General features: G+C 35.6%; 1 protein-coding gene and 1 long non-coding RNA gene across 8 annotated transcripts in view; one reads left to right on the top strand and one right to left on the bottom strand.

Moving 5' to 3' along the window:
- PTPN12 (protein tyrosine phosphatase non-receptor type 12) overlaps nt 1–25,767 on the bottom strand; it is a 103,523-nt gene that overhangs the window by 15,697 nt on the left and 62,059 nt on the right. For all 6 annotated transcript variants that reach the window (XM_042916310.1, XM_042916270.1, XM_042916259.1 and 3 more), the window contains 6 exons: nt 24,519–24,578; nt 22,971–23,113; nt 20,022–20,088; nt 16,872–16,949; nt 16,663–16,761; nt 2,983–3,068 (listed from right to left, as the gene is read on the bottom strand). In XM_042916310.1, the coding sequence (XP_042772244.1) occupies nt 2,983–3,068; nt 16,663–16,761; nt 16,872–16,949; nt 20,022–20,088; nt 22,971–23,113; nt 24,519–24,578 (533 nt within the window). The remainder of the gene's footprint in view (nt 1–2,982; nt 3,069–16,662; nt 16,762–16,871; nt 16,950–20,021; nt 20,089–22,970; nt 23,114–24,518; nt 24,579–25,767) is intronic.
- LOC122206813 lies at nt 545–22,977 on the top strand. 2 transcript variants are annotated; one of them, XR_006196580.1, is made up of 4 exons: nt 545–1,363; nt 17,281–17,349; nt 20,438–20,617; nt 22,256–22,977. It is a non-coding gene; the product is annotated as an uncharacterized LOC122206813 (long non-coding RNA). The 2 variants fall into 2 exon arrangements; XR_006196579.1 differs by lacking the exon at nt 545–1,363 and adding an exon at nt 16,995–17,129.

Raw genomic sequence — 25,767 nt, 5'->3', positions numbered from 1 at the left:
CTACATAAGGCTATTTCCAGATATTTAGTATTTTGAAAGGGACCTCTTTTAATCACTTCTTATTTGGCTGACCTATAGGACCATTTCCTACTTTTATTCAATCACTTTGCTCCTTTCTTAAAAATTAGCCACTTCAAGGCAATACATTTGTTTAATATACTTGTTAAAAAAAAGAATCAACAAAAGGAAAATAGCATTTCAAAAAAGAGCCGAAGACTTTTTTTTTTAACAGAAGAAAACAGTGCAGAAGAACAACAACTGTTTTGTGAAATACAGGTTTCTCCATCACCTACTTTTTCCAGTTGCCATTTTCCCAGAGTTCTTGGTCACCAAAATCCTCACCAAAAAACCACATTCTTTGCTAGATGAGGGTTCCCCAAATCAGGTAACTTCAAAAGCCTCCAATGAGTAGACCTTAACTCCTGTTTTGACCCCACAAATGCCCTCACCTATTCAGGATATTCTAAGAGCCACAGATGTCTGAAAGTCTATTCATTCTCCCAGGCAACCCTCAAAGAGGTTGATATTCATGTATTTCTGGCAGATACGAAATTCCTTCACGGCTTGTAGAATGCCACTGTTTTCCTGGTTTTACCCTTGGTGGTTTTCCTTTTCTACAGCTTTCTTTTAGTCTGCTCCTCACAAATTATGGTGCTTATCAGGGTTCTCTCCTTGGTACTTTGTTATATTATATCTACAATATGAAAGACTTTATTTCTGTGCAAGTCTTCCAAATACAAAACCCTCAATAAATCTTTACCTCTCGCCTCGATAACAAAATGTCTGAAACAACCACATTCCATATTCCTTCCAATTCTAATCCCACTTAAAACTGAATTGAGAGGCATTAGAAGAAAGCATCAAGTATACTGTCACTGTCTCTGAAATATTAAATAAAGAAAATTTTACTATGGCACACACCCATTTGTGTCTCTGTAGTAAACCTGTTGACAATTTATAGAAACAGCTAACAAGGTACACCTACAGAGTGCTGGAGTTAGTGAAAATAGAAAATGAAATCTGCTGTTCAAAATCTACAATACTCTTTAAGTATGTATAAACCAGAATTATATGACTGATTAAATCTAATACAACAAACATAAGCCTTCCTCTCTAGATCTTTCTCGAAGAACATGTACTTTAAACAACCAATTCATTTATTTGCTTTCTGTAGCCATACTGAAAAAGAAAGTATACCATTATTACTTTTTAATCAGTCTTACACTGTTGTGATTTTATTTTCAGTTAACAATTTACACTAGTTCTAAAACTCATCTCAACCTGGAACTCACAGGGTTCCACAGGCCTTTGTGGAACATGAGGAAATTCTGCCATTTGACTCCACTGCATGTATAAGAAAAAGGTAACTTCACATATCCCTAAATAAAATCCTGTCTTAAGCTGAATGAACAGTGTTCTATTAATACTCATTTGCTACTTCTTTATTATCCTTTTTGTTTATTAAAGAAAAACAGGAGTCAAACTTTCAGAAAGACTTAAAATTCACAACATTCTATTCATTTTTTCCCTTCAAAATTAGGAAGATATTACCACTGTTTGTTGTTGGAAGTAGAGGACTATGTACATCACAAATATCAGTGTACACTTTGAGAACCTCTACATTGGCTCAATCTCAAAAAAATTAAAAGATATTGGGGTAGCAAAAATGTTTCTTGATTTATTACCTTTATAGCTAGAGTACAGTTTCTTTTAGGATCCCAAAGGACTCATATGTGGGACAAAGAAGTTAGCTAACAGTTTATAGATTTTAACTAGATACCTACCCAGGAGGCTAAGATTCCAATTTCAGTATAGATACCAAAGTGGAAATCAAACAAGAAACTACTACTGGGAAATTTTGTTAGTGCACAGTTAACCACATCCTGAGCATTTAAATGCTGAGATTGTAAACCCACCTTCATAGGCTTTCTACTGTTCCACAGAGAAGCACATAACATAAAAGTATTCCAGAGACTACAGTAAGTATGATATCTTGCCTTAGTTATCAAGGAAAATTGTATTCTTTTGTATTGAGGAATAATGTCATTAAGGTGTAGCAACTCAATGCCAAGACCAAACCCCACTTAACTTCAGTCAACTTCTATTCAACTTTTAAGGAAAAAAAAAAAAAATTGATGAATCGTATATAAAAGAAGTCCTACTTTAAGGGAAGGCCAATTCATTTGGGCAGATATTTGCTCAAGACAAGACCCTATATAAGTCATTGTAATAGTTAATAATTGTACAGTAATTGTAATGGGAAAACTAACATGTAATGGAAACCTAATAATGTGCCAAGTCCTATAGGTAGCATTTTCACATACTTTATTTCATTTCATTCCTAGGACACTACTTAAAAACAAAATGAACCAAGGATTAAATAAGTGGCTTAATTAGAACTTCAAAGCTAGTACATGGGTGAAAGGACTTGAAACTAAATCTTTCTGATTCTATCTATATTCTTTCCATACTACCACATAACTGACCTAGCAGCTACCCTGAAAGAAAAAAAGAAATAAAAAAGGGTACAAGAATATCTTGACTTTATTATAAATGAGCTTGGTATGAAAGTAATAAAATCCGGACAGAAATAAGCTCATTTTGCTAGTAATGTTACTAAACATCTTCAAATAACTTTTTCAGTGTGCACACAATTTTTGACAATCATTATCACTTTTTCAGTCATTATGCAAAAGTGGACATCTTTTAGAAAATTTAAAATTGTAATTATACCACATACCAAAACATGAACTACTGTCAGTTCAAGGGGATGTTCACTGTTAATGTACAGTGTACTACTGAAATTTTATCTAAAGTGAAAATTTTTAGTACACTAGTAACAAATCAAATACATATGCTATATCCTAAAAAAAAGAATGATAAAAGTTATAAAAACAACTTGGAAATATTCAGAATTTGTTATTTTAATTAAGAGTAAGTAAAAGAAAAATATCCTTTCAAATAAAACGTGACATACAATACCTGCGGGTCCTTGGTGGTTTTGGAGGAGGAGAATCTTGTTTGTCAGGATCCATGGAGCTGACCATATTTTCAGTGTTAATTTCATTCTGCCGAGAAAAAAAAAGCTTCATTAAAGTTAGGAGAAAAATAATTTTCCTTCCTCATGTTTCACATAGCTGTTTCTAATGTTTATTTTTGAAAGAGAGAGCAAGCGCAGGGGACAGGGGGAGCAGAGAATCTGAAGCAGGCTCCAAGCTGACAGCAGAGAGCCCAACGCAGGGCTCAAACCCACAAACCATTAGATCACGACCTGAGCGGAAATCAAGACACTTAAACCAACTGAGCTACCCAGGTGCCCCTCACATAAGTGGTTTCTTGGCTTTTGAATTTGTAAAACAATGACACTTTCCCAAAATGGGGTTTACATTCTCTATTATTTTAGCTGAAAGGGCCAAACTTCAATGAGAGACATTCATATCAAAAAAAGTCTAGGGGTGCCTTGCCGGCTCAGTTGGAAGAGTGTGCAGCTCTTGATCTTGGGGTCATGGGCTCAAGCCCCACGCTGGGTGTAGAGATTACTAAAAAATAAACTTAAAAAGAAAAAAACACCACCACCACCACAATCTATTTCCAGTTACTGAAAACTCAATTGTGTACCATGGCATTTCAACACATTTCAAATGTTTCCATAAAGAAACAGATTTCCCAAGAAAATAAAGATCAAAGAAGATTTTTTTTCAGGCATCACTACTACTAGAAGCTTAACATGTGCAGAGAAGAAAAAAAAAAAGCCAGTAAAATAAGGCTTATATCTTCCACTTTTCCCAATCTTTTTCAAGATTCCTACTGCTACTTAGTACTTTTAAACAGGTCCCAGAATTCATTTTAATCAATCTTTGCCCTACCCTTTATCACCATGGAGTGCCCTTAAACTCCATAAGCATATATAACTATTATATCATTCTCTAACCAAATAAACCCAAAAAAGGCAGAGAGAGCCCATCCAGAGATATCCTTGTTCTCGCTGGTCATAAGGACCAGTAATATTCATTAACATGGATGTTCCAGAGTCAGTAGTTATAAGAATCTTAGGTTGTGTTTAGGATTGTGAATAGAAGAGTTCTGAAATTATTATATAAAACACTGCCTTGAATTAGTTTCAGCCTCAAGGAAGTACTTCATTTTTATCCAGCTAGGCATATGTTAATGGGTCGGAAGACAAGAATGATTTTCATTGCTACATCTCAGATTAATTTTAGAAAAAAAGCCATCTTTATATAAACTATGATTAAGGAACTCTGAAACTGTAATTGCCTTTTTTTTTAATCAAAATGTACTTTTGCTGGGTTCATCATGGCACCTTTTTTGCCTTTATAACTGTTTCTTGCCAATGAGTTTTTTTGTTGTTTTTTCACTAAGTAGGCCTAACCAAGAAAAAGAGATCTCCACTTTGCAACAATTTTTAGTGCACTGTGTCCTAATATATAATGAGATGTATCAGAAGAGTTTTATGCATCCTAACTCTGCATCGTACTCTGACCAAAACAACAATTACATCATGAGAATGGATGTTTTCATCCTTAAATTAAAGCCACCTACCATAACAAAGCATCTGTTGCAGGGATATCTGCTAAGGCAATGTAGCCATATAATTTATTGTCCAAATCAGAGCTCGTTAAGAATGAAAGTGGGGGCACTAGTAATTATTACACCTAGACAAATATTAAAGATACCTCCGACATATTAATTCATATGCTTATAAACATATTCCCATAATAACATTCAATATTTTTGTATCAAAATCTGTAAATATTCACATTAAATAGGTTAAATAAAGGTTAAGGGGGAACCATATGAAACTGCTTCTAACCTACAAAACTCAGCAAATTTTTATAGTACAATGTGAAAGCCTCAAGTCATGCCAACTTAGATTTTGCTTCCAAATGGGTATAATACCAAACCAACACTCTCACTCTCTCTTCCCTTCTCCCTCCCCACAACTTCAGGTTTTCAGAGCATTTTGGATTTTGGAATAGCTCAATATGTGAAATGCACTGAAGAGTAAGCACTGCAGAGGATACAAAAATGTAAACAACATAGTACTTAACTCCAAGAAGTGTATAGTCTAGTAATAATCACCAAATTAAAAAGTAAAGGGGTAATCATAAAACCATAAAGTGATGAAATCAGAGAAAGGAGATGTTATAAGAAGGTGTGGATATTAAGAATATAGTTGAGAAATATTAAGAAGTTGAGAATATTAAGGCAGTATGTTGAATGGCCTTAAAGGATAGATAAGATATTGCTACACACAACAGAGTATGGAAGGGAATAGGTGGGAAGGGAACAAGAAGAGAAACAAAGGGCATCTGCAAGCAAATGACAACAAATATGATAAAGGAAAGAAAATGTCATGAAGAATTCCTCATTCTGAATAAATGAGAGAATGGTGGAGCCATTAATAGAAAGGGCCAAAAGAAGAAAAGTAACTTTGGGGGAGGTTAAGACTTTTGAACATGTTGAGTTTCATCTTAAGAAAGAAATGAATGTTGCCAATACAGAAATGTAACTCAAGAGAACCACTGCCTACACAGCATGAACAAATCCTCTCAGTTACTGGACTTCACAATAGGACAATGTTCTTGGATTCCTGTTTTACCTACAATAATGTTTGCTCTACTCATATCTTCTGACACTCTTAACTACAGCTTTTGTCCCCATATTTGTCCTAATGTAGATAGCTCTCTTAAGCTGCTTTTATTACCTGAAACAATCACCAACTTGGTGATTCCAACTTTAGAAATAAGGTAATCCATTGGTAATTAGGTTCTAGTGTATCCTTGTTTCAAGAAGAGCTAAAGTTATTATTTTTTACCTTTTTGACCACCTTCACCCATTTCACTGAAGTAATTTTGTGTCTTATATTTACTACATAACAGCCATGTGAAAGGCCACACACAAAAAATCAGAACCTAACTATCAAATAATTACAGATATATTATCAGCTGTAAAATCAAATATTAAAACAAGGTGATTTAAAAATAAAAGACATTATATTTGAGGAAAAATTATTAAAAACTCAGTATCACATCTAAAATGTACACCACAACAGGGGCACCTGGGTGGCTCAGTCAGCTGAGCGTCCGACTTCAGGTCAGGTCATGATCTCATGGTTCGTGAGTTCGAGCCCCGTGTTGGGCTCTGGGCTGACAGCTCAGAGCCTGGAGCCTGCTTCAGATTGTGTCTCCTTTTCTCTCTGCCCCTCCCCTGCTCAAGCTCTGTCTCTCCCTCTCTCTCAAAAATAAATAAACATATAAAAAAATTTTTTTAAATGTACAACACAACAGAAGGACCATAACACAAACTATTGCTATTACTCAATCATCCTAGAATTGAAAAACCTGGTGTAGGTAACTGGTCTTTTATATACAACATAAAAAAGCATGCAAGCGTATCTTACAGATGTTTGCTTACTAATGTATTTCTAAATTCCAAATCAGTAGGCTACTCCATTCTAGAATGAATTTTCGCTTTGGATCTCTTACTCCGGAAAGTCATCTTAGTTGTAAATACCTCTAACAAATAACATTTTTTAATGTTTACTTATTTTTGAGAGAGAGAGACAGAACGTGAGCAGGGGAGGGGCAGAGAGACGGAAACACAGAATCTGAAGCAGGCTCCAGGCTCTGAGCTGTCAGCACAGAGCCCGACACTGGGCTGGAACTCACGAACTGCAAGATCATGACCTGAGTGAAAGTCGGCTGTGTAACCTAATGAGCCACCCAGGAGCCCCACAAATATCATTTATTATAGAGTCTTATATTGTTGGTCAGCATTCCAACCAAAATTTCTATGAAAATAATTCTAGAACATACAATTTGAGAGTTGTTTTGTTTTTTAACTTCGCCTCTAAATTGTCGGAGAAATAATAAACAGATTTATAAATGTTTCTCAGAGCATAGGTTCAGAGAGGTAAGGAAAATATTTCAAATCATTTTATTCAACCATACAGTTCTAAAATAATTTTCCCCGGTTTTTTACATTCCACATTTTTTCTAAATGGCATTTATGGTTTCCAACCACATATAAACCTGCTATAAAAACAAGTCACCCAGATTCAACAATACCTAGAAACCAAGATTTCTTAACAGGACAAGATAAAAAAATTACACAGAATGATAAGCTGTCTTTCTTCTATCCATTCCTCCTTCCACTTTTTAAATCCATTCACCCATTGAGTTATATAGTTAATACAGTATTAGTCACTACCTTTGGCAAAGTATTTTTTCTCACCAAATACAGCTTTCTCAGAATGGATTCTATAGAGAATGATTTTTCCTTTTTACAGAATAGAAATTGCCATCTTGCCCAAAAGGTAAATCCAGCAGTCGCCGTGTCAGCTTTAAAATGCAAGGACATAATCTAACATTTTAAGTTCAGTTAGCAAACATTTAGTGGGTGTCTCCTATGTATCAATCAATGATATGAGAAAGTAGGTTTGAAATAACCATTAATCTGCTATTAGGTGATATTTCATCTCATCCCATACACTGTATGATCCTTCTTGTATTCCTTAGCTATTTATAAACCTCTGAGCCATTAGACAGAAACAATCTATAACAAAATTAAATCCTAGTGTGAAGTTCAGACTAATAAAATGAAAGTTTAATTTATGAAATAAAACCTAAAAAAAAAATCAAGGTAATAAGAAAACAGAGATGAGAGAGCAATGCAATATTTACCACATATCAGTTTCTGGAGATTACTTAAATATACTTAAAAGCTTTAAATATATAACACTGAATATTGCATTAAAAATATTTTTGAGCAAAGGCAACAACAACAACAACAAAAAACAAGTGGGACTACATCAAACTAAAAAGCTTCCACACAGCAAAGGAAACCATCAACAAAATGAAAAGGCAATCTATGAAATAAGAGAAAATATTTGCAAATCATATATTTGATAAGGTGTTGATATCCAGAATATATATGGAATTCACACAACTGAATAGCCAAAAAAAACCAAACAAACAAAAAAAAAACTGATTATAAATGGCAGAGGACCTGAATAGACATTTCTTTAAAGAAGACATACACATGGCCATCAGGAATATGTGAAAAAATACTCAACCATCACTAATCATTAGAAAAATGCAAATCAGAACCACAATGAGACCTCACACCTATTAGAATGGCTAGCATCAAAAAGACAGAAATAATAAGTGTTGGAGAGGATGTGGAGAAAAGGAAACCCTTGTGTATACTTGGTGGGAATGTAAATTGATGCAGCCATTATGGAAACAATATGGAAGTTCCTAAAAAATTAAAAATAGAAATACCAAACAATCCAGTAATCCCATTTCTGGGTATTTATCCAAAGGAAGTGAAAACACAAACTCAAAAATATATGCACCCCCATGTTCACTGCAGCCTTAGTTATGATAGTCAAGACAAGAAAGCAACCCAAATGTCCATTGATGGAAGAATGGATAAAGAAAACGTGGTATATGCACATGATGGAATATCATTTAGCCATAAAACAGAAGGAACTCTTGCCATTTGCAACAACGTGGATGGATCTTGAGGGCATTATACTAAGTGAAATAAGTCAGAGAAAGACAAATACTATATAATCTCACTTATATGTGGAATCTAAAAACAAAAAACTGAATTCATATACAGAGAACAGATTGGTGCTTGCCAGAGGTGGGTAAAATGGGTAAAGGAAGTCAAATGGCCGAGGTCAAACTATACAAACTTCCAATTATAAAATTAAAAAGTCAGGGGATATAATGTACAGCATGGTGACTAAATAATACTATATTGCATATTTCAAAGTTCATAAGAGAGTAAATCTTAAAAGTTCTCATCACAAGAAAAAAAAAATGTACCTATGTATGGTAATGGATGTTAAACTAGACTTATTGTGGTGATCATTTCACAATATATACAAATATCAAATCACCACACTGTACACCTAAAACCAATGTAATGTTATCTGCCAATTATATCTCAATAAAAAATTAAAATAAGAATGTTCTATACATTTAAAAAATGTAATAGAATATTTTTCACTTGTATATACTAAGGAAATGGTAGTCTAAAGCATCTATATTTCTGAAGTATCAAAACTTTAAAATTAAATCCTGCTTTTATAAAAACAAATATTTTCCCATTACAGTTTAAAGAAAAAAAAAGCATAGCCTATTTAGCTTTCTGAAGCATTAACTGAATCTCAATTTAAATATTCTACATAGTAATATATAAACATTCTATTCTGTATTAGAAAATATTTGACTATATTCAGTACAGATTATAACAGGCTTTAATTAAACCAAGGGGGAAAAAAGGTGGCCATGTATAAGGCCTAGTTGCACAATGATTCCTAGGTTAATACAGGAAATAAAAATGAGGTCACATACATTAATCTTAAAAATTTACATTATCATTTGGCTAATAAAGGAAATACATAGCCCCTAAAGCTCATGGATAATCCATATTGTCAAAATAATCAATACTATATTATTTTAAGACATTGAGACCAGCATTTGGTAACAAATCTCTCATATGTAAAACCAAGAAATTTAAACAAATAGTCTGGGAAAGTGCCAAAAACAATGTGCAAAAGAAAAGGAAAATAAAGGTTATAAATTTTGCACCTCATTTTACTTCAGTTATCGAGGCTAAGTTCAATTTATTATGTGATAGCTATGTTAGTTTCAGTGATAAAAACGTAAAGAAATTGTATTTAAAAAAATAGCACAATACCTTCAAGGACAAGGTCATTATGTACATACAGCAAAAAAAGACCTAATTAGAAAACAGAGGCAGACATGAGAACACTATGAGAATACAGTATTTTTGTCAGGTCAAAAGTTTGAATATCCAATAAGATCTTTTAAAGCTAAAATGGGAAGATGGCTGCGTAGGAGGACGCTGGGCTCACCGCCTCCTGCTGATCACTTAGATTCCACCCACACCTGCCTAAATAACCCAGAAAATCGCCAGAAGACTAGCAGAATGGATTCTCCAGAGCCAAGCGAAGATGAGAGGTCCACGGAAGAGGGTACGGAGGGTAGGAAGTCCGGAGAGGCGGTGTGCGCTACACGGACTGGCAGGAGGGAGCCAAGGCGGAGGGACGGCCCGCCGGCCGAGCAGAGGCCCCTAGTCTGGCTTGCGAAAGCGGAGGGGCCGGACAGTGTGTTCTGACAGTGAGCGGGACTTAACATCTGGAAGGTTAAACAGCTCTGCTCGGAGAGCAGGAGGGCTGGAGGACAACGGGAGGGAGAGTAGTTGAGCCCCGGACGACAGAGCTCAGCTTGGCAGGGAACAAAGGCGCTCGCCAGTGCCATCCTCCTCGCCCGTGCCATCCTCCTCGCCCATCCCCCAGCTAAAATCCCAAAGGGAACCAGTTCCCGTCACGGAACTTGCTTGCACCGGGCAAACACCCAACGCTGTGCTTCTGCGGATCCATCCCTCCAGCGGGTCTGAATCACTCCCGGTGCTGCAGGGCCCCTCCGGAAGCGGATCTCCAAAGGAAAAGCGAGCTGAGCCTGCCCCTCCCGCCCCTGTGCACCTTGCCAATCCACCCCAGCTACTACACCAGATCCCCAGCACCACAAGCCTGGCAGTGTGCAAGTAGCCCAGACGGGCCACACCACCCCACAGTGAATCCCGCCCCTAGGAGAGGGGAAGAGAAGGTACCCACCAGTCTGACTATAGACCCAGCAGTGGGCTGGGGGCAGACATCAGGTCTGGCTGCGGCCCTGCCCACTAACACAAGTTATTCAAGGCAGCACAGGGGAAGTGCCCGGCAGGCAGTTCTGCACCACTCCAGGGACTATCCAAAATGACAAAACAGAAGAATTCCCCTCAAAAAAACCTCCAGGAAATAACGACAGCTAACGAACTGATCAAAAACGATTTAAACAATATAACAGAAAGTGAATTTAGAATAATAATCATAAAATTAATCGTTGGGCTTGAAAACAGTATAGAGGACAGCAGAGAATTTATTGCTACAGAGATCAAGAGACTAAGGAACAGCCAGGAGGAGCTAAAAAATGCTATTAATGAGCTGCAAAATAAAATGGAGATGACCACAGCTCGGATTGAAGAGGCAGAGGAGAGAATAGGTGAACTAGAAGATAAAATTATGGAAAAAGAAGCTGAGAAAAAGATAAAAAAAATCCAGGAGCATGAGGGGAAAATTAGAGAAATAAGGGATGCACTAAAGAGAAATAATCTACGTATAATTGGTATTCCAGAGGAGGAAGAGAGAGGGAAAGGTGCTGAAGGTATACTTGAAGAAATAATAGCTGAGAACTTCCATGAACTGGGGAAGGAAAAAGGCATTGATATCCAAGAGGCACAGAGAACTCCCTTCAGACATAACTTGAATCGATCTTCTGCACGACATATCATAGTGAAACTGGCAAAATACAAGGATAAAGAAAAATTCTGAAAGCAGCTAGGGATAAACGTGCTCTAACATATAAAGGGAGACCGATAAGACTCGTGACCAATCTCTCTACTGAAACTTGGCAGGCCAGAAAGGAATGGCAGGAAATCTTCAATGTGATGAACAGAAAAAAATATGCAGCCGAGAATCCTCTATCCAGCAAATCTGTCATTTAGAATGGGAGACATAAAGGTCTTCCCAAACAAACCAAAACTGAAGGATTCATCACCACTAAACCAGCCCTACAAGAGATCCTAAGGGGGATCCTGTGAGACAAAGTACCAGAGACATCGCTACAAGTATGAAACATACAGACGTCACAATGATTCTAAACCCATACCTTTCTATAGTAACACTGAATGTAAATGGACTAAACGCGCCAACCAAAAGATATAGGGTATCAGAATGGATAAAAAAAACAAGACCCATCTATTTGCTGTCTACAAGAGACTCATTTTAGACCTGAGGACACTTTCAGATTGAAAGTGAGGGGATGGAGAACTATTTATCATGCTACTGGAAGTCAAAAGAGAGCTGGAGTAGCCATACTTAGACAAACTAGACTTTAAATTAAAGGTTGTAACAAGAGATAAAGAAGGACATTATATAATAATTACAGGGTCTACCCATCAAGAAGAACTAACAATTATAAATGTCTATGCGCCGAATACGGGATGCCCAAATATATAAAACAATTACTCACAAACATAAGCAAACTTATTGACAAGAATGTGGTAATTTCAGGGGACTTTAATACCCCACTTACAACAATGGATAGATCATCTAGACACAAGGTCAATAAAGAAACAAGGGCCCTGAATGATACATTGGATCAGATGGACTTGACAGATATATTTAGAACTCTGCATCCCAAAGCAACAGAATATACTTTCTTCTCGAGTGCACATGGAACATTCTCCAAGATAGATCACATACTGGGTCACAAAACAGCCCTTCATAAGTATACAAGAATTGAGATCATACATACCATGCATACTTTTGGACCACAATGCAATGAAGCTTGAAATCAACCACAGGAAAAAGTCTGGAAAACCTCCAAAAGCATGGAGGTTAAAGAACACCCTACTAAACAATGAGTGGGTCAACCAGGCAATTAGAGAAGAAATTAAAAAATATATGGAAACAAACGAAAATGAAAATACAACAATCCAAATGGCTTTGGGATGCAGCAAAGGCAGTCCTGAGAGGAAAATACATTGCAATCCAGGCCTATCTCAAGAAACAAGAAAAATCCCAAATACAAAATCTAACAACACACCTAAAGGAAATAGAAGCAGAGCAGCAAAGACACCCCAAACCCAGCAGAAGAGGAGAAATAATAAGGATCAGAGCAGAAATAAACAATATAGAATCTAAAAAAACTGTAGAGCAGATCAATGAAACCAAGAGTTGGTTTCTTGAAAAAATAAATAAAATTGACAAACCTCTAGCCAGGCTTCTCAAAAAGAAAAGGGAGATGACCCAAATAAAATCATGAATTAAAATGGAATTATTACAACCAATCCCTCAGAAATACAAGCAATTCTCAGGGAATACCATGAAAAATTATATGCCAACAACCTGGACAACCTAGAAGAAATGGACAAATTCCTAAACACCCACACACTTCCAAAACTCAAACAGGAGGGAACAGAAAGCTTGAACAGACCCATAACCAGCGAAGAAATTGAATCAGTTATCAAAAATCTCCCAATAAGAGCCCAGGACCAGATAGCTTCCCTGGGGAATTCTACCAGACATTTAAAGCAGAGATAATACCTATCCTTCTTAAGCTATTCCAAAAAATAGAAAGGGAAGGAAAACTTCCAGACTCATTCTCTGAAGCCAGTATTACCTTGATTCCTAAACCAGACAGAGACCCAGTAAAAAAAAAAAAGAGAACTACAGGCCAATATCCCTGATGAATATGGATGCAAAAATTCTCAATAAGATACTAGCAAATCCAATTCAACAGCTTATAAAAAGAATTATTCACCATGATTAAGTGGGATTCATTCCTGGGATGCAGGGCTGGTTCAACATTCACAAATCAATCAACGTGATACATCACATTAATAAAAGAAAAGGTAAGAACCATATGATCCTGTCAGTCGATACAGAAAAGGCATTTAACGAAATTCAGCATCCTTTCTTAATAAAAACCCTCGAGAAAGTCGGGACAGAAGGAACATACTTAAACATCATAAAAGCCATTTATGAAAAGCCCACAGCTAATATCATCCTCAACAGGGAAAAAGTGAGAGCTTTCCCCCTGAGATCAGGAACACGACAGGGATGTCCACTCTCGCCGCTGTTGTGTTGGAAGTACCAGCATCAGCAATCAGACAACAAAAGGAAATCAAAGGCATCAAAATTGGCAAAGATGAAGTCAAGCTTTCACTTTTTGCAGATGACATGATATTATACATGGAAAATCCGACAGACTCCACCAAAAGTCTGCTAGAACTGATACATGAATTCAGCAAAGTCGCAGGATACAAAATCAATGTACAGAAATCAGTTGCATTCTTATACACTAATAATGAAGCAACAGAAAGACAAACTGATCCCATTCACAGTTGCACCAAGAAGCATAAAATACCTAGGAATATGTAACCAAAGATGTAAAAGATCTGTATGCTGAAAACTATAGAAAGCTTATGAAGGAAATTGAAGAAGATATAAAGAAATGGAAAAACAATCTGTGCTCATGGATTGGAAGAATAAATATTGTCAAAATGTCAACACTACCCAAAGCTATCTACACATTCAATGCAATCCCAATCAAAATTGAAGCTAGAACACGGAATCCTAAAATTCATATGGAACCACAAAAGGTCCCGAATAGCCAAAGTAATTTTGAAGAAGAAGACCAAAGTAGGAGGCATCACAATCCCAGACTTTAGCCTCTACTACAAAGCTGTAATCATCAAGACAGCATGGTATTGGCACAAAAACAGACACATAGACCAATGGAATAGAATAGAAACCCCAGAACTAGATCCACAAACGTATGGCCAACTCATCTTTGACAAAGCAGGAAAGAATATCCAATGGAAAAAAGACAGTCTCTTTAACAAATGGTGCTGGGAGAACTGGACAGCAACATGCAGAAGAATGAAACTAGACCACTTTCTTACACCATTCACAAAAATAAACTCAAAATGGATAAAGGATCTGAATGTGAGACAGGAAACCATCAAAACCCTAGAGAAGAAAGCAGGAAAAGACCTCTCTGACCTCAGCCGCAGTAATTTCTTACTTGACACATCCCCAAAGGCAAGGGAATTAAAAGCAAAAATGAACTACTGGGACCTCATGAAGATAAAAAGCTTCTGCACAGCAAAGGAAACAACCAACAAAACTAAAAGGCAACCAACAAAAGATATTTGCAAATGACATATCGGACAAAGGGCTAGTATCCAAAATCTATAAAGAGCTCACCAAACTCCACACCCGAAAAACAAATAACCCAGTGAAGAAATGGGAAGAAAACATGAATAGACATTTCTCTAAAGAAGACATCCAGATGGCCAACAGGCACATGAAATGATGCTCAACATCGCTCCTCATCAGGGAAATACAAATCAAAACCACACTCAGATATCACCTCACGCCAGTCAGAGTGGCCAAAATGAACAAATCAGGAGACTATAGATGCTGGAGAGGATGTGGAGAAACGGGAACCCTCTTGCACTATTGGTGGGAATGCAAACTGGTGCAGCCACTCTGGAAAACAGTATGGAGGTTCCTCAAAAAAAAATAGACCTACCCTATGACCCAGCAATAGCACTGCTAGGAATTTACCCAAGGGATACAGGAGTACTGATGCATAGGGGCACTTGTACCCCAGTGTTTATAGCAGCACTCTCAACAATAGCCAAATTGTGCAAAAAGCCTAAATGTCCATCAACTGATGAATGGATAAAGAAATTATAGTTTATATACACAATGGAGTACTACGTGGCAATGAGAAAGAACGAAATATGGCCCTTTGTAGCAATGTGGATGGAACTGGAGAGTGTGATGCTAAGTGAAATAAGCCATACAGAGAAAGACAGATACCATATGTTTTCACTCTTATGTGGATCCTGAAAAACTTAACAGAATCCCATGGGGGAGGGGAAGAAAAAAAAAATGTTAGAGTGGGAGAGAGCCAAAGCATAAGAGACTCTTAAAAACTGAGAACAAACTGAGGGTTGATGGGGGGGTGGGAGGGAGGGAAGGGTAGGTGATGGGCATTGAAGAGGTCATCTTTTGGGATGAGCACTGGGTGTTGTATGGAAACCAATTTGACAATAAATTTCATATATTAGAAAAATAAAAATTAAAAATTAAAAAAAATAAAAAAATAAAACTTTAATATTTAGGTTTAAAAAAAAAAAGCTAAAATGACATCGAACTAATAAACACATGCCAAAAAGGGACTTAATTGTAGCACTCCAATTCTACTTCATTAAAAAGCCTGTACAAAATTAACTATAAAACTATATATTATGACCAAGAACAAAATACAATTCATGTAGAATCAACTTATAATTACTTAGGTGGGGGTAGAAAAGGAGAACAATAGTTAATTTAAAAATTTTTTTATTTTTATTTTTTAGAGCATGAGTGGGAGAGAGGGGCAGAGGGAAAGAGAGAAGGACAGAGGGAGAGACAGGCAGAGAGAGAGAGACAGACAGACTGAGGTTCTTAAGTAGGCTCCATGCTCATTGCAGAACCTGACATAGGGCTTGATTCCACAACCCTGGGATCATGACCTGAGCCAAAATCAAGAGTCGGACATGCAAGTGACTGAGCCACCCAGGTGCCCCTAGTTAACTTCTTAAAAGTAATTTATACTTGAAACAGTAATGATTTTTGATATAAGATCAACTTTCCTAGCTATATTCTACAGAAAATTATTTAGCTGGTTATGGAGTCCATAAATATCCATTACAATAGAGAGATTCAAATAGGAAGAAGGAAAGGAGTTAACAAAAAAATGAAAATAATTGTCATGGATATTATGTTAGATAAAACACAAGATGACAATTAAAAAGCTAAGCATTACATCTTGGTTAAAAAGTAAAAGTTTTTGGGGCACCTGGATGGCTCAGTCCATAGAGCATGCAACTCTTGATCTCGGAGTTACTAAGTTTGAGCCTATGCTGGGTGTAGAGATTACCCTAAAAAAAGAAAGCTGAAAAATATAAAGAAAAGTTTTCTAAATTTAATAGGCCAAGAACACCTACCACTCCATCAGCAATTTTCTGGGCTCCATGAATTTCATACAGTTGTAGCTGTTTTTCAAACAGTTGGGCAATTGCTCTGTGAACAAGCTCATACTGCTCCTATTATGGAGATGAAATATTAAACAAGGGAAAAGATGTTAAAAAACAAAAAACAAAACAAGAAGACATTTATAAAAATACAGTTTATAAAGTAAAACAAAAAACTATACCTTAGTTTGTACTGCAGAATGCCTTTGTGTTCTCATTTCTTGTATTAAATTAAATACATTGAATTCCTCTGGTATTTTCTGAAACAAAGAATTTAATACATCAACTCTCTTTCATATAAACCTTCAACTTTTCAAACAGACCTTATATACATACTGGATGAGTGAAAACATGTACTGAGAACTACCTACCATCCTTCAGACACTCTTCTTGGCATTGTGGATATACAAAGCTAATCTTGACCCTCGGCAGTCAAGCTGGTGAGATATGTGAACAAATAAATATCCAGCCAAGGCAAAATCATAGTTCAGTGGGAATACAAATGCTGTAACTAACTCTGATTGGTGTGTGGAATGAAAAGTGAAGGAAATATACATAAGCACAGCAGATTAAATATATACTCTATTTCAGGAATTGAGAAGCTTGATGTGGAGATAGCCTAAAAGTGAAAGAAGGAGAAGTATTCAAGGAGGAAAGAAGGTAAGGCTACCTGGGATCAGACTGTAAACAATAAAATTTGAACTCATTCTACAGGCCACTGTTCCCTGTGCTGGCTACATAAGGACCAGCTAAGAAATTTGGTAAAAATACAGATCCCTCAGCTGTGTCTCTAGAGACTGTGAAATATCCCAGACAATTCTTGGTACACCTGGAATTAGAACTACTATAATAGGTAGCACAGACATGAGGAGATTTGATATACAGTCTACTTTTGCAGCATGGAGGACAAGAGTCTGAAAAGGGGACAAACTGGTAGTAGTTTACTGAAGGAGTTTTTAAAAAGCAGATTTGAGGCACATTTCTGAGGTAGAACTATTAGAACTTGGTAATCACCAAGAATATTTTGAAGTGATAAGGAAAAAGAATTAAAAATGATTCCCAGGCATGGGGCGCCTGAGTGGCTCAGTTGGTTAAGCATCTGACTTCAGCTCAGGCCATGATCTCACAGTTCCTGGGTTCAAGCCCTGCGTCGGGCTCTGAGCTGACAGCCCAAACCCTGGAACCTGCTTCAGATTTTGTGTCTCCCTCTCTCTCTGCCCCACTTACACTCTGTCTCTCAAAAATGAATAAACATTAAAAAAAAAAAACAAAACTACTAAAAAAAAAAAAGATTCCCAGGCTTACTGCTTGAGAGTCTTTATATAACATCAGAAGATTTTTACATCAAGTCCTAACCTAAGACAGAAGATTTACCCTATGTTAAGCCAAACACAGTCAAATGAGGACTATGTTCAAAATACACAACTTCTGAGATGACCAGTTATTTATTTTGCTTACTGGCATTTATCTATATGCCTGTTTCCATCTCAATTTTAATCTTTCACTTTTATGTTAAAATGGGTTAGAATCCTAGTTAAATTTTGTTCATTTAAAAATCTTCATTTCGACTATCAGGAGATGATTACAATTTTTGAGGAATACAAAAAATTTAATCCTAGACAGCTTTTGAGGAAAATTTTAAATTTAAATATTCCCTAAGCAAGAGTTTAAAATGGAAAGAAGGCAGGAGGAAAAAGAGAAAGAATAGAGGGCAGAAAGAAGGAAAAAAAACCTAAATATTTTATTAATCCTATTTTATACAAGATACAGATTGAAATATTCACAGAAACATACACTATAAAGCTATAAAGGGGGGTGCCTGGCTGGCTCAATCAGTGGAGTATGTGACTCTTGATCTCAAGGTTGTGAGTTCAAGCCCCATGTTGGGTATAGAGATTACCTAAAATATAAAATTAAAAAAAATTTTGGGGGGGGGGGGAGCCTGGCTTAGTTGATGGAACATACAACCCTTGATCTTGGGGTTCTAAGTTCAAGCCCCATGTTGGGTACAGCATTTACTTAAAAAAACAATACAAAAAAATTTTTTTAACATTTATTTATTTTTGAGAGACAGAGACCGAGAACCAGCAGGGAAGGAGCAGGTGGAGAGAGAGAGAGAGAAAGAGAGAGAGAAAGAGAGAGAGAAAGAGAGAGAGAGAGAATCTGAAGCAGGCTTCAGGCTCTGAGCTGTCAGCAGAGCCCGACACGGGGCTTGAACCCATGAACCATGAGATCCTGACCTGAGCCAAAGTTGGAGGCTTAACTGACTGAGCCACCCAGACAGGCTCCCAAAAATAATTTTTTAAAAAGCTATAAAGAATTAAAAACCTCTCCCTAATGCATAGAAAATGAACATACTATAGAACCAGCAAAGGAACCAAATCTACATACAATAGGGACAACTTAAGTTTTTCAAATCTGTAATAAGGGCTGTGTTTTATTTACCTGTATATCCTCCAAAGTATTAAACACAGTTTCTCGGAATGAGTAGTGGTAGTAAAACAGTAACAGCAATTGTAATGAAAACTAACATTGAAATGAGCACGTACTACAGGACACCCACGTTCTTTTTTGTTTGTTTGTTTATTTTTGAGAGAGAGAGCACAAGCGGGGGTCGGGCAGAGAGGGGAACAGAGGATCTAAAGCAGGCTCTGTGCTGACAGCAGAAAGCCTGATGCGGGGCTTTAATTCACGAACCCTGAGATCATGACCTGAGCTGAAGTCTGACGCTTAACCAACTGAGCTACCCAGGTGTCCCAAGACACCCACAGTTCTAAAGAATTTTAGAAAGGTTAACTTATTCCTTATGAGTTATTAATATTATGACCCCATTTTTCAGTTGAAAACATGGAGGCACAATGAAATGAAGTAATTTGACCAAAATCCCAAAGCTAGTAAATGACAGAGCAGGAATTTTAATCTGGGCAATTTGGCTCCAGAGTCAGCATCCTTAACCACTATACTGTGTATCCACTTAGGCATAAATATTTATAAAATTGGTTACATTTATACCTAGAATATAAAAGGCAATGAAGATTCTGTATTTGGAAAAGTCAACGCAGAGTTTACATTCTTAATGTAGGTATCAATTCACATAGATCAACCAGGAGGCAACATGTCTACCTTTCTGCCCTGTGCATTATCTCAAGGTAATATGCATCATTTATGCCTTCCTTTTTCAGTTCCATTACCTTTATTTCTTACATAGTAAAGCTACTTCTAAAAAAGCAACATGTATAACAACACAATCTATAATTTACAGAAATTAATCATTAAGTTTGAAAATAATAATAGATCAATTGGACATAATGCTATATAAAAATTATTCTTACCCCAGCTTTTAGTAAATTCCATGTATAATCTATGGCACAAATGGCACCTGTTCTTCCACAGCCTGCACTGTAAAGTTTGAAAGAACAATTTCATTTTTGTTATAAAAGAATTAGAAACTAAATGTGGATGAACATGTTAGTTTTCAGAAGCAAAAAAATCATTTAGAAATATGACAAAATTCTACCATTTTAGTAAACAGACTACAACTTAACATCTTTAACATTAGCATTTATACCTGGTTTTTATTAAATGTGGGGAACTTCCAAGATTCAAAAATTACCTATGTGATTCACAGATGACCCAGCAGCCTTCATTTTGTAAGTCTAATTCTAACTCAGAAAATCTTGTCTAGCTAACATAATAACTCACAGAGATAATTTTATTTTATGTCCAACATGGTTCTGATGCCTTACAGTAGAGGAAGAAACAACACATCATTTCAATCTGCAAAAGGTATAGGAAAGACAAAGAATACAAGCCCTAGAAACTGGTTTGAACTCCAGCAGTGATTTCAACAAAAGAACAAAGTGACCAAAATAACAAAAGACCAGTGATGTACTTTCATCTTCTACGGAACTAACAGAACCTGGAGAACGTAAGTAAAATTCTGCAGGTTTTTACATTTTAAAACATGACAAGAGTACTTTACAGCAATTGATTCTCAACTAGAGGGAGACAGGAGACATGCATCTTAGGACTGAGAATCACTCTGAGTAATTAAAGACATTACTAACATCACCAGAATCATTTTTAGGCAGGAAAAAAGTTAGGCAGCATTTAAATTTTGAAACCTTTAGAAATATCAGTAGTTTGTCAAACATGTCATGTGAAAATTCCTAATAAAGTAAATTTATAAACAACTTAGTATGATTTTTAAAAAGCTCTTAAAAGACATCAATAATACTAATTTTTAACTGTTGATACATTTATCAATTCTTCATAGCAAAATATTTCTAGAATTTTAAGTTAAGAATTACTAGGGGCTAAATGACATATATTTAAAACTTTATGGTTAAAAGTGTAACCTTACAAAGATACACACAACCAGACTGATGAAACACAATACAAAATTTAGAAACAGATCTGAGTATATGTAGGTATTACATAGTGGTGGATTCTCCCATGAAACGGGAAAGATTAGACCATTCAATAAATGGTAGAGGGAAAGTGAGCCTAACAACAGCAAAAGCTAGATTCTTACCTCATACCTTAATTATTAAAAAAATTCCAGACAGATTAAAAATATGTTTATAAAAAAACCTACAGAAGTGCTAAAAGGGTAGTTTATGCACTACTGTTACAGATGGACTTTTTCTAAGCATATCTCAATGGACAGAAATCATAAATGAAGACTCACAACTCTGACTACATAACAATTTCAAACTTATGTGTGGCAAAATATAAGCAGAATAAAAACCATGAAAAACCATGCTACTTACAACATGACTAAGAGCTAACAATCTCAATATATAAAGATATGTAAAAATTTATCACATAACTAAGAGATGAATGCCTGCTTTAAAACAATTGGCAAAGTATACAAATAAATTCACAAAAGAATATAAACTACCAAGACAAAAAAAATGAACAAAAAGCTTGCCTGTCATACAGGCATTAAATCAAACAAACAAAAAATTAATAGTACTGGGAAGAATATAGGAAAATAGGCACTCCCACAAACTAGCTAATTATAATTAGCATCAACTTTATGGATAACAGAATATAAAATATGTATTAAAAGCATAAAAATGTTCATGCCCTTTGACTTAAAAATCTCATTTATAGAGATCTATCTTAATGAAGTAATTACCGATATGCTCAAAGATTTTGCCATGAAGACTAGCCATGTGGACATTTAAACTACTGTTTAAAATACATGAAAAAGGATGGGGGGTGGGCATAATAAAGGAATGGAGGTTAAATATAAAGTAGAGCACAGTCATAATGAATTGTAGAGAGAATAGTTATATGATTTAGAAAAATGTACATGACAAATTACATGGAGAAACATTCTGTAACAAATACAGCACATACATGGAAAGGAAATTCACCTCGACTGGAATTGTGATTTCCTTGCTTTTATGTATGTGTTTTCTTTCTTTCTTTCTTTCTTTCTTTCTTTCTTTCTTTCTTTCTTTCTTTCTTTCTTTCTTATGTCTGTTTTCTAAGTCACTACAGTTAACATACTATTTTGACTATTAAAATATTAAATGGTGTATTTATTTTTTTAAAGGAAAACCTTCACATCAAATTGGATTCATGAGCTGTATACACTGGGCAACGATGACAGCACAAGAAATAATTTCAACTAACTTGTAAGAAATCAAGTCAAATTTAATTTCTACAATTAAATGGACTTTTTTTTCTTCTTAAACACTCAACTACTTAACTGAATGGTCAGCTAACCACTGAATTAACTATAGAAAAATATTTTTTTAATTAACCAAGTTGTTAATTGATTCCCACATGTCCCATCAGCAAGTCCCCTTTCTGGCCCACAGCAGCCTTTTCAACACACTAATAGGCATTACAATCAGACCTACTGGATAAGAAAAACTACCTTTGGTGTTCTGTCTACACTAAAAAAAAAACAAAAAAAAAAACAACTTTGAACTATTTAATTAACCTGTAAATTTCTGAGTCTGGGAAATTTCATTTACTCTTTATAACAAATGTGAATGCAGATAAAGTCACTTCAAGAGATAAACTGATAGCAGTTTTATGAAATAAGTAGTAGGATTCTAAGTGTTTTAGAAGAATCTAATGTAAAATAAAAATTCAGAGAAGAAAAACTCTGATTCAGACAGCTTTTACTATTTGGAAACCCATATAATGACCTATCTCATTTGGTAATTCCAAAAATTAGGTTTCAAAATACCATACATCACCCATATTATAATGCCACTTATATTCCAAAGTACTTAAATATTTGGAAAAATTTTTTGTACCTGCAATGAATACAAATAGGCACATCTTCATGTTCTTGGTATTTCCTCATTAAGCTTATCATGTCCAGAATGGAATCAAACGATGAGGGAACATCATGATCTGGCCAGTTCACGTAATGAAACTGATACAGCCTACGAGATTCCTTCAAGAAAAAACAGAAATTCAACAATTATAAAAAGACATTACAAATTTTAAAGCATGCAGAAAAGCTGCACATCTGACTTTACTGTCATTTCTGAAGTTTTTATGTGGTATTTAACACTGCCTTAAAAAAGTAAATGATAGGCTATATTTATTGACTATCATACATCAAGTCTTAATCTAAGGGCTTCACATGTAACAATTTATTTATTCCCCATGTAATTTTATGAGGAAGGTACTGTTAATAGTATCCACGATTTATAGGTAAGGAAACTGAGACAGAAAGATTACATAACGTGCCTAATGTTTCACAGCAAGTGACAAATGTAGGATCTGAACTCAGGCACTCTTATCTCCAGAGCATGCATGTTAACTCTAACACTATGTATATTATTTGGTAATCCACAGTAAAGGGATGAGCAATATACCATAAGCACAGTGTTTGAATCTATTGTAATTAGAAAACTAATAGGATATTTAAACTGAAAAAGAAAATTAGAAACAAACTTGTCCAATGCCAAACCCACTTCCTTATTTTAGATGAGTGGTTCTCAAAGTATGGAGTGCTGGAACCATGTCTACTTGTAAAAAGGAAGGTAGGCTGTGGAAGTGTGTTTCAAATGTACCAGTTGAGGAACAACTGTGCACTTGATGGCCATGCTTAATTGTTCATAATGGCTTGAAAAATTAAGATAATAAAAATACAGAGATCTTGGAAGAAGCTGATAGCATTTTCTAATGTCCATCAAATTTTTGATTTCCTAGAAAAATTATCATTTATCATTTTTTTTTAACGTTTATTTATTTATTTTGAGACAGAGGGAGAGAGAGAATCCCAAGCAGGCTCCACATTGTCAGTGTAGAACCCAACGCAGGGGCTCATTCTTATGAACTGCAAGATCATGATCTGAGCCCAAATCAAGAGGCGAATGCTTAACTGACTCAGCCACCCAGCCGCCCCAAGCAATTATCATTTTATATAGTTCTGAAACACGGAAGTCAAGGGCCTCAAGTGAAAGCAATATATATCAAAATGAAGATTTAGCTTTGATGGTGGTTCATCTATGTCTAAAAAGTTGTAAACTAGCAAAAGTGGGTAAATAATTTGGAAAGAATGCTATAATCTGCTTAATGTAATAGAGAAAAAAATATTTATGGCAAATAGATACAATAAATTTAATTTAGGGAAAATTGTTTTAAGTAAGTCAAGATTTATATTACTTTAATTTGATAAGCTCAAGGCTCAAGACACTAAATAAAAATTACACTTTGATTTTCTTCACTATTTTACATAAGGAAATTTGCTAATTATTTTAGTTAACTATGTAAGACCAGATAGCATGCAATTTATATACCTTCTCTTCAAAAATTTCCTTAGAAACGGTCTCTAAATGGAAAATACTTACATTTTGAAATTCAAGTAAGAGTGTCCTAATGAAGTAGTCTGTTCTTGCTTGTTCAGCTTCCTAAATACAGGAAAAGTGAGTCAGTGAGAACATTGAAACCAAAACATCCACACACCAAAACAAACAAAAACCACGTATTTAAAGTCTACAATATAAAATTAACCTTTGAAATTCCAGATATATCTAGTAATTACAAAAACAACCATTCTAAAAGTCACTGATTTGTCTACTCAACTTTGCTGTTCTGATGGGCAAACAGGTAAATTAATGGGCAAGGCAATATTCTAGTAAATCTTTATTTACAAAACAGGCAGTGGACTAGACTGACCTATGCATAGCGTGCCCACGTCTGGTCTAAGTGGTTACATGCAGCGACATGCAACCAAGTTCCTCCTGGCTAGTCCTCAGTGTCCCAACACTTTACCCTCTTTCTCATCCCCAAATCAAAAGTGCTCCTGATACTGTCTTTTCTCAGTCTCAAAAACTGATTGTCAAGAAGTCAAGTCATGTACTATGGTTATTTTCACCAGCTTGCTTTCTAATTACAAACTTGATTTTTATTTACATCAGTAATAACAAGTCCTGAGTTGCTGGAAACAACCACAAGACATACAAATTACTTTCCATCTGAAATCTTGAAAGAAGAAATTTGCTTCTTCAGTATGGATCAGTCCCAATATTGACAAATCAAACCAGCTATCGCTAATCAAATCAAACTTATTCAAAAGATGATTAAATTATCATTTCGTTCACTCTGAAAAGTCATCCAAAAAAGGTCATAGTTTTCCAAATTATAATCCATTTCTTTACTCATTATAGTAAAGTCTTTTAATTTTTATTTATTTATTTTTGAGAAAGAGCAAGAGAGTGAGAGAAAATATGCATGCACGAGCAGGGGAGGGGCAGAGAGAGGAAGAGAGAGAATCCCAAACAGGCTCCATGCTGACACTGCAGAGCCCAATGTGGAGCTCAGACATACTAACTGTGAGGTCATGACCTGAGCCAAAATCAGGAGAAGGATGTTTAACTAACTGAGACCCTCCTCTACTCATTATTTTAAATGTTGTTTACTATTCTTGATCCCCAACTCTTCAAAAATTTCAACTCATTTAGCTGTTGAATGTTAAGCACTATACATTTTCACTTGAATTGTAACATTTAGTACAGATATCTTATTGTATTCAAACTTAAAAATGTTCAACACAACTACATTGCACAGAAAATAGATTTCCTGAACAGTTCAGGGGCA

This window comes from Panthera leo, chromosome A2, assembly GCF_018350215.1.
Source record: "Panthera leo isolate Ple1 chromosome A2, P.leo_Ple1_pat1.1, whole genome shotgun sequence".
NCBI lineage: Eukaryota > Metazoa > Chordata > Mammalia > Carnivora > Felidae > Panthera > Panthera leo.
This window is presented reverse-complemented; position numbering and strand designations above follow the sequence as displayed.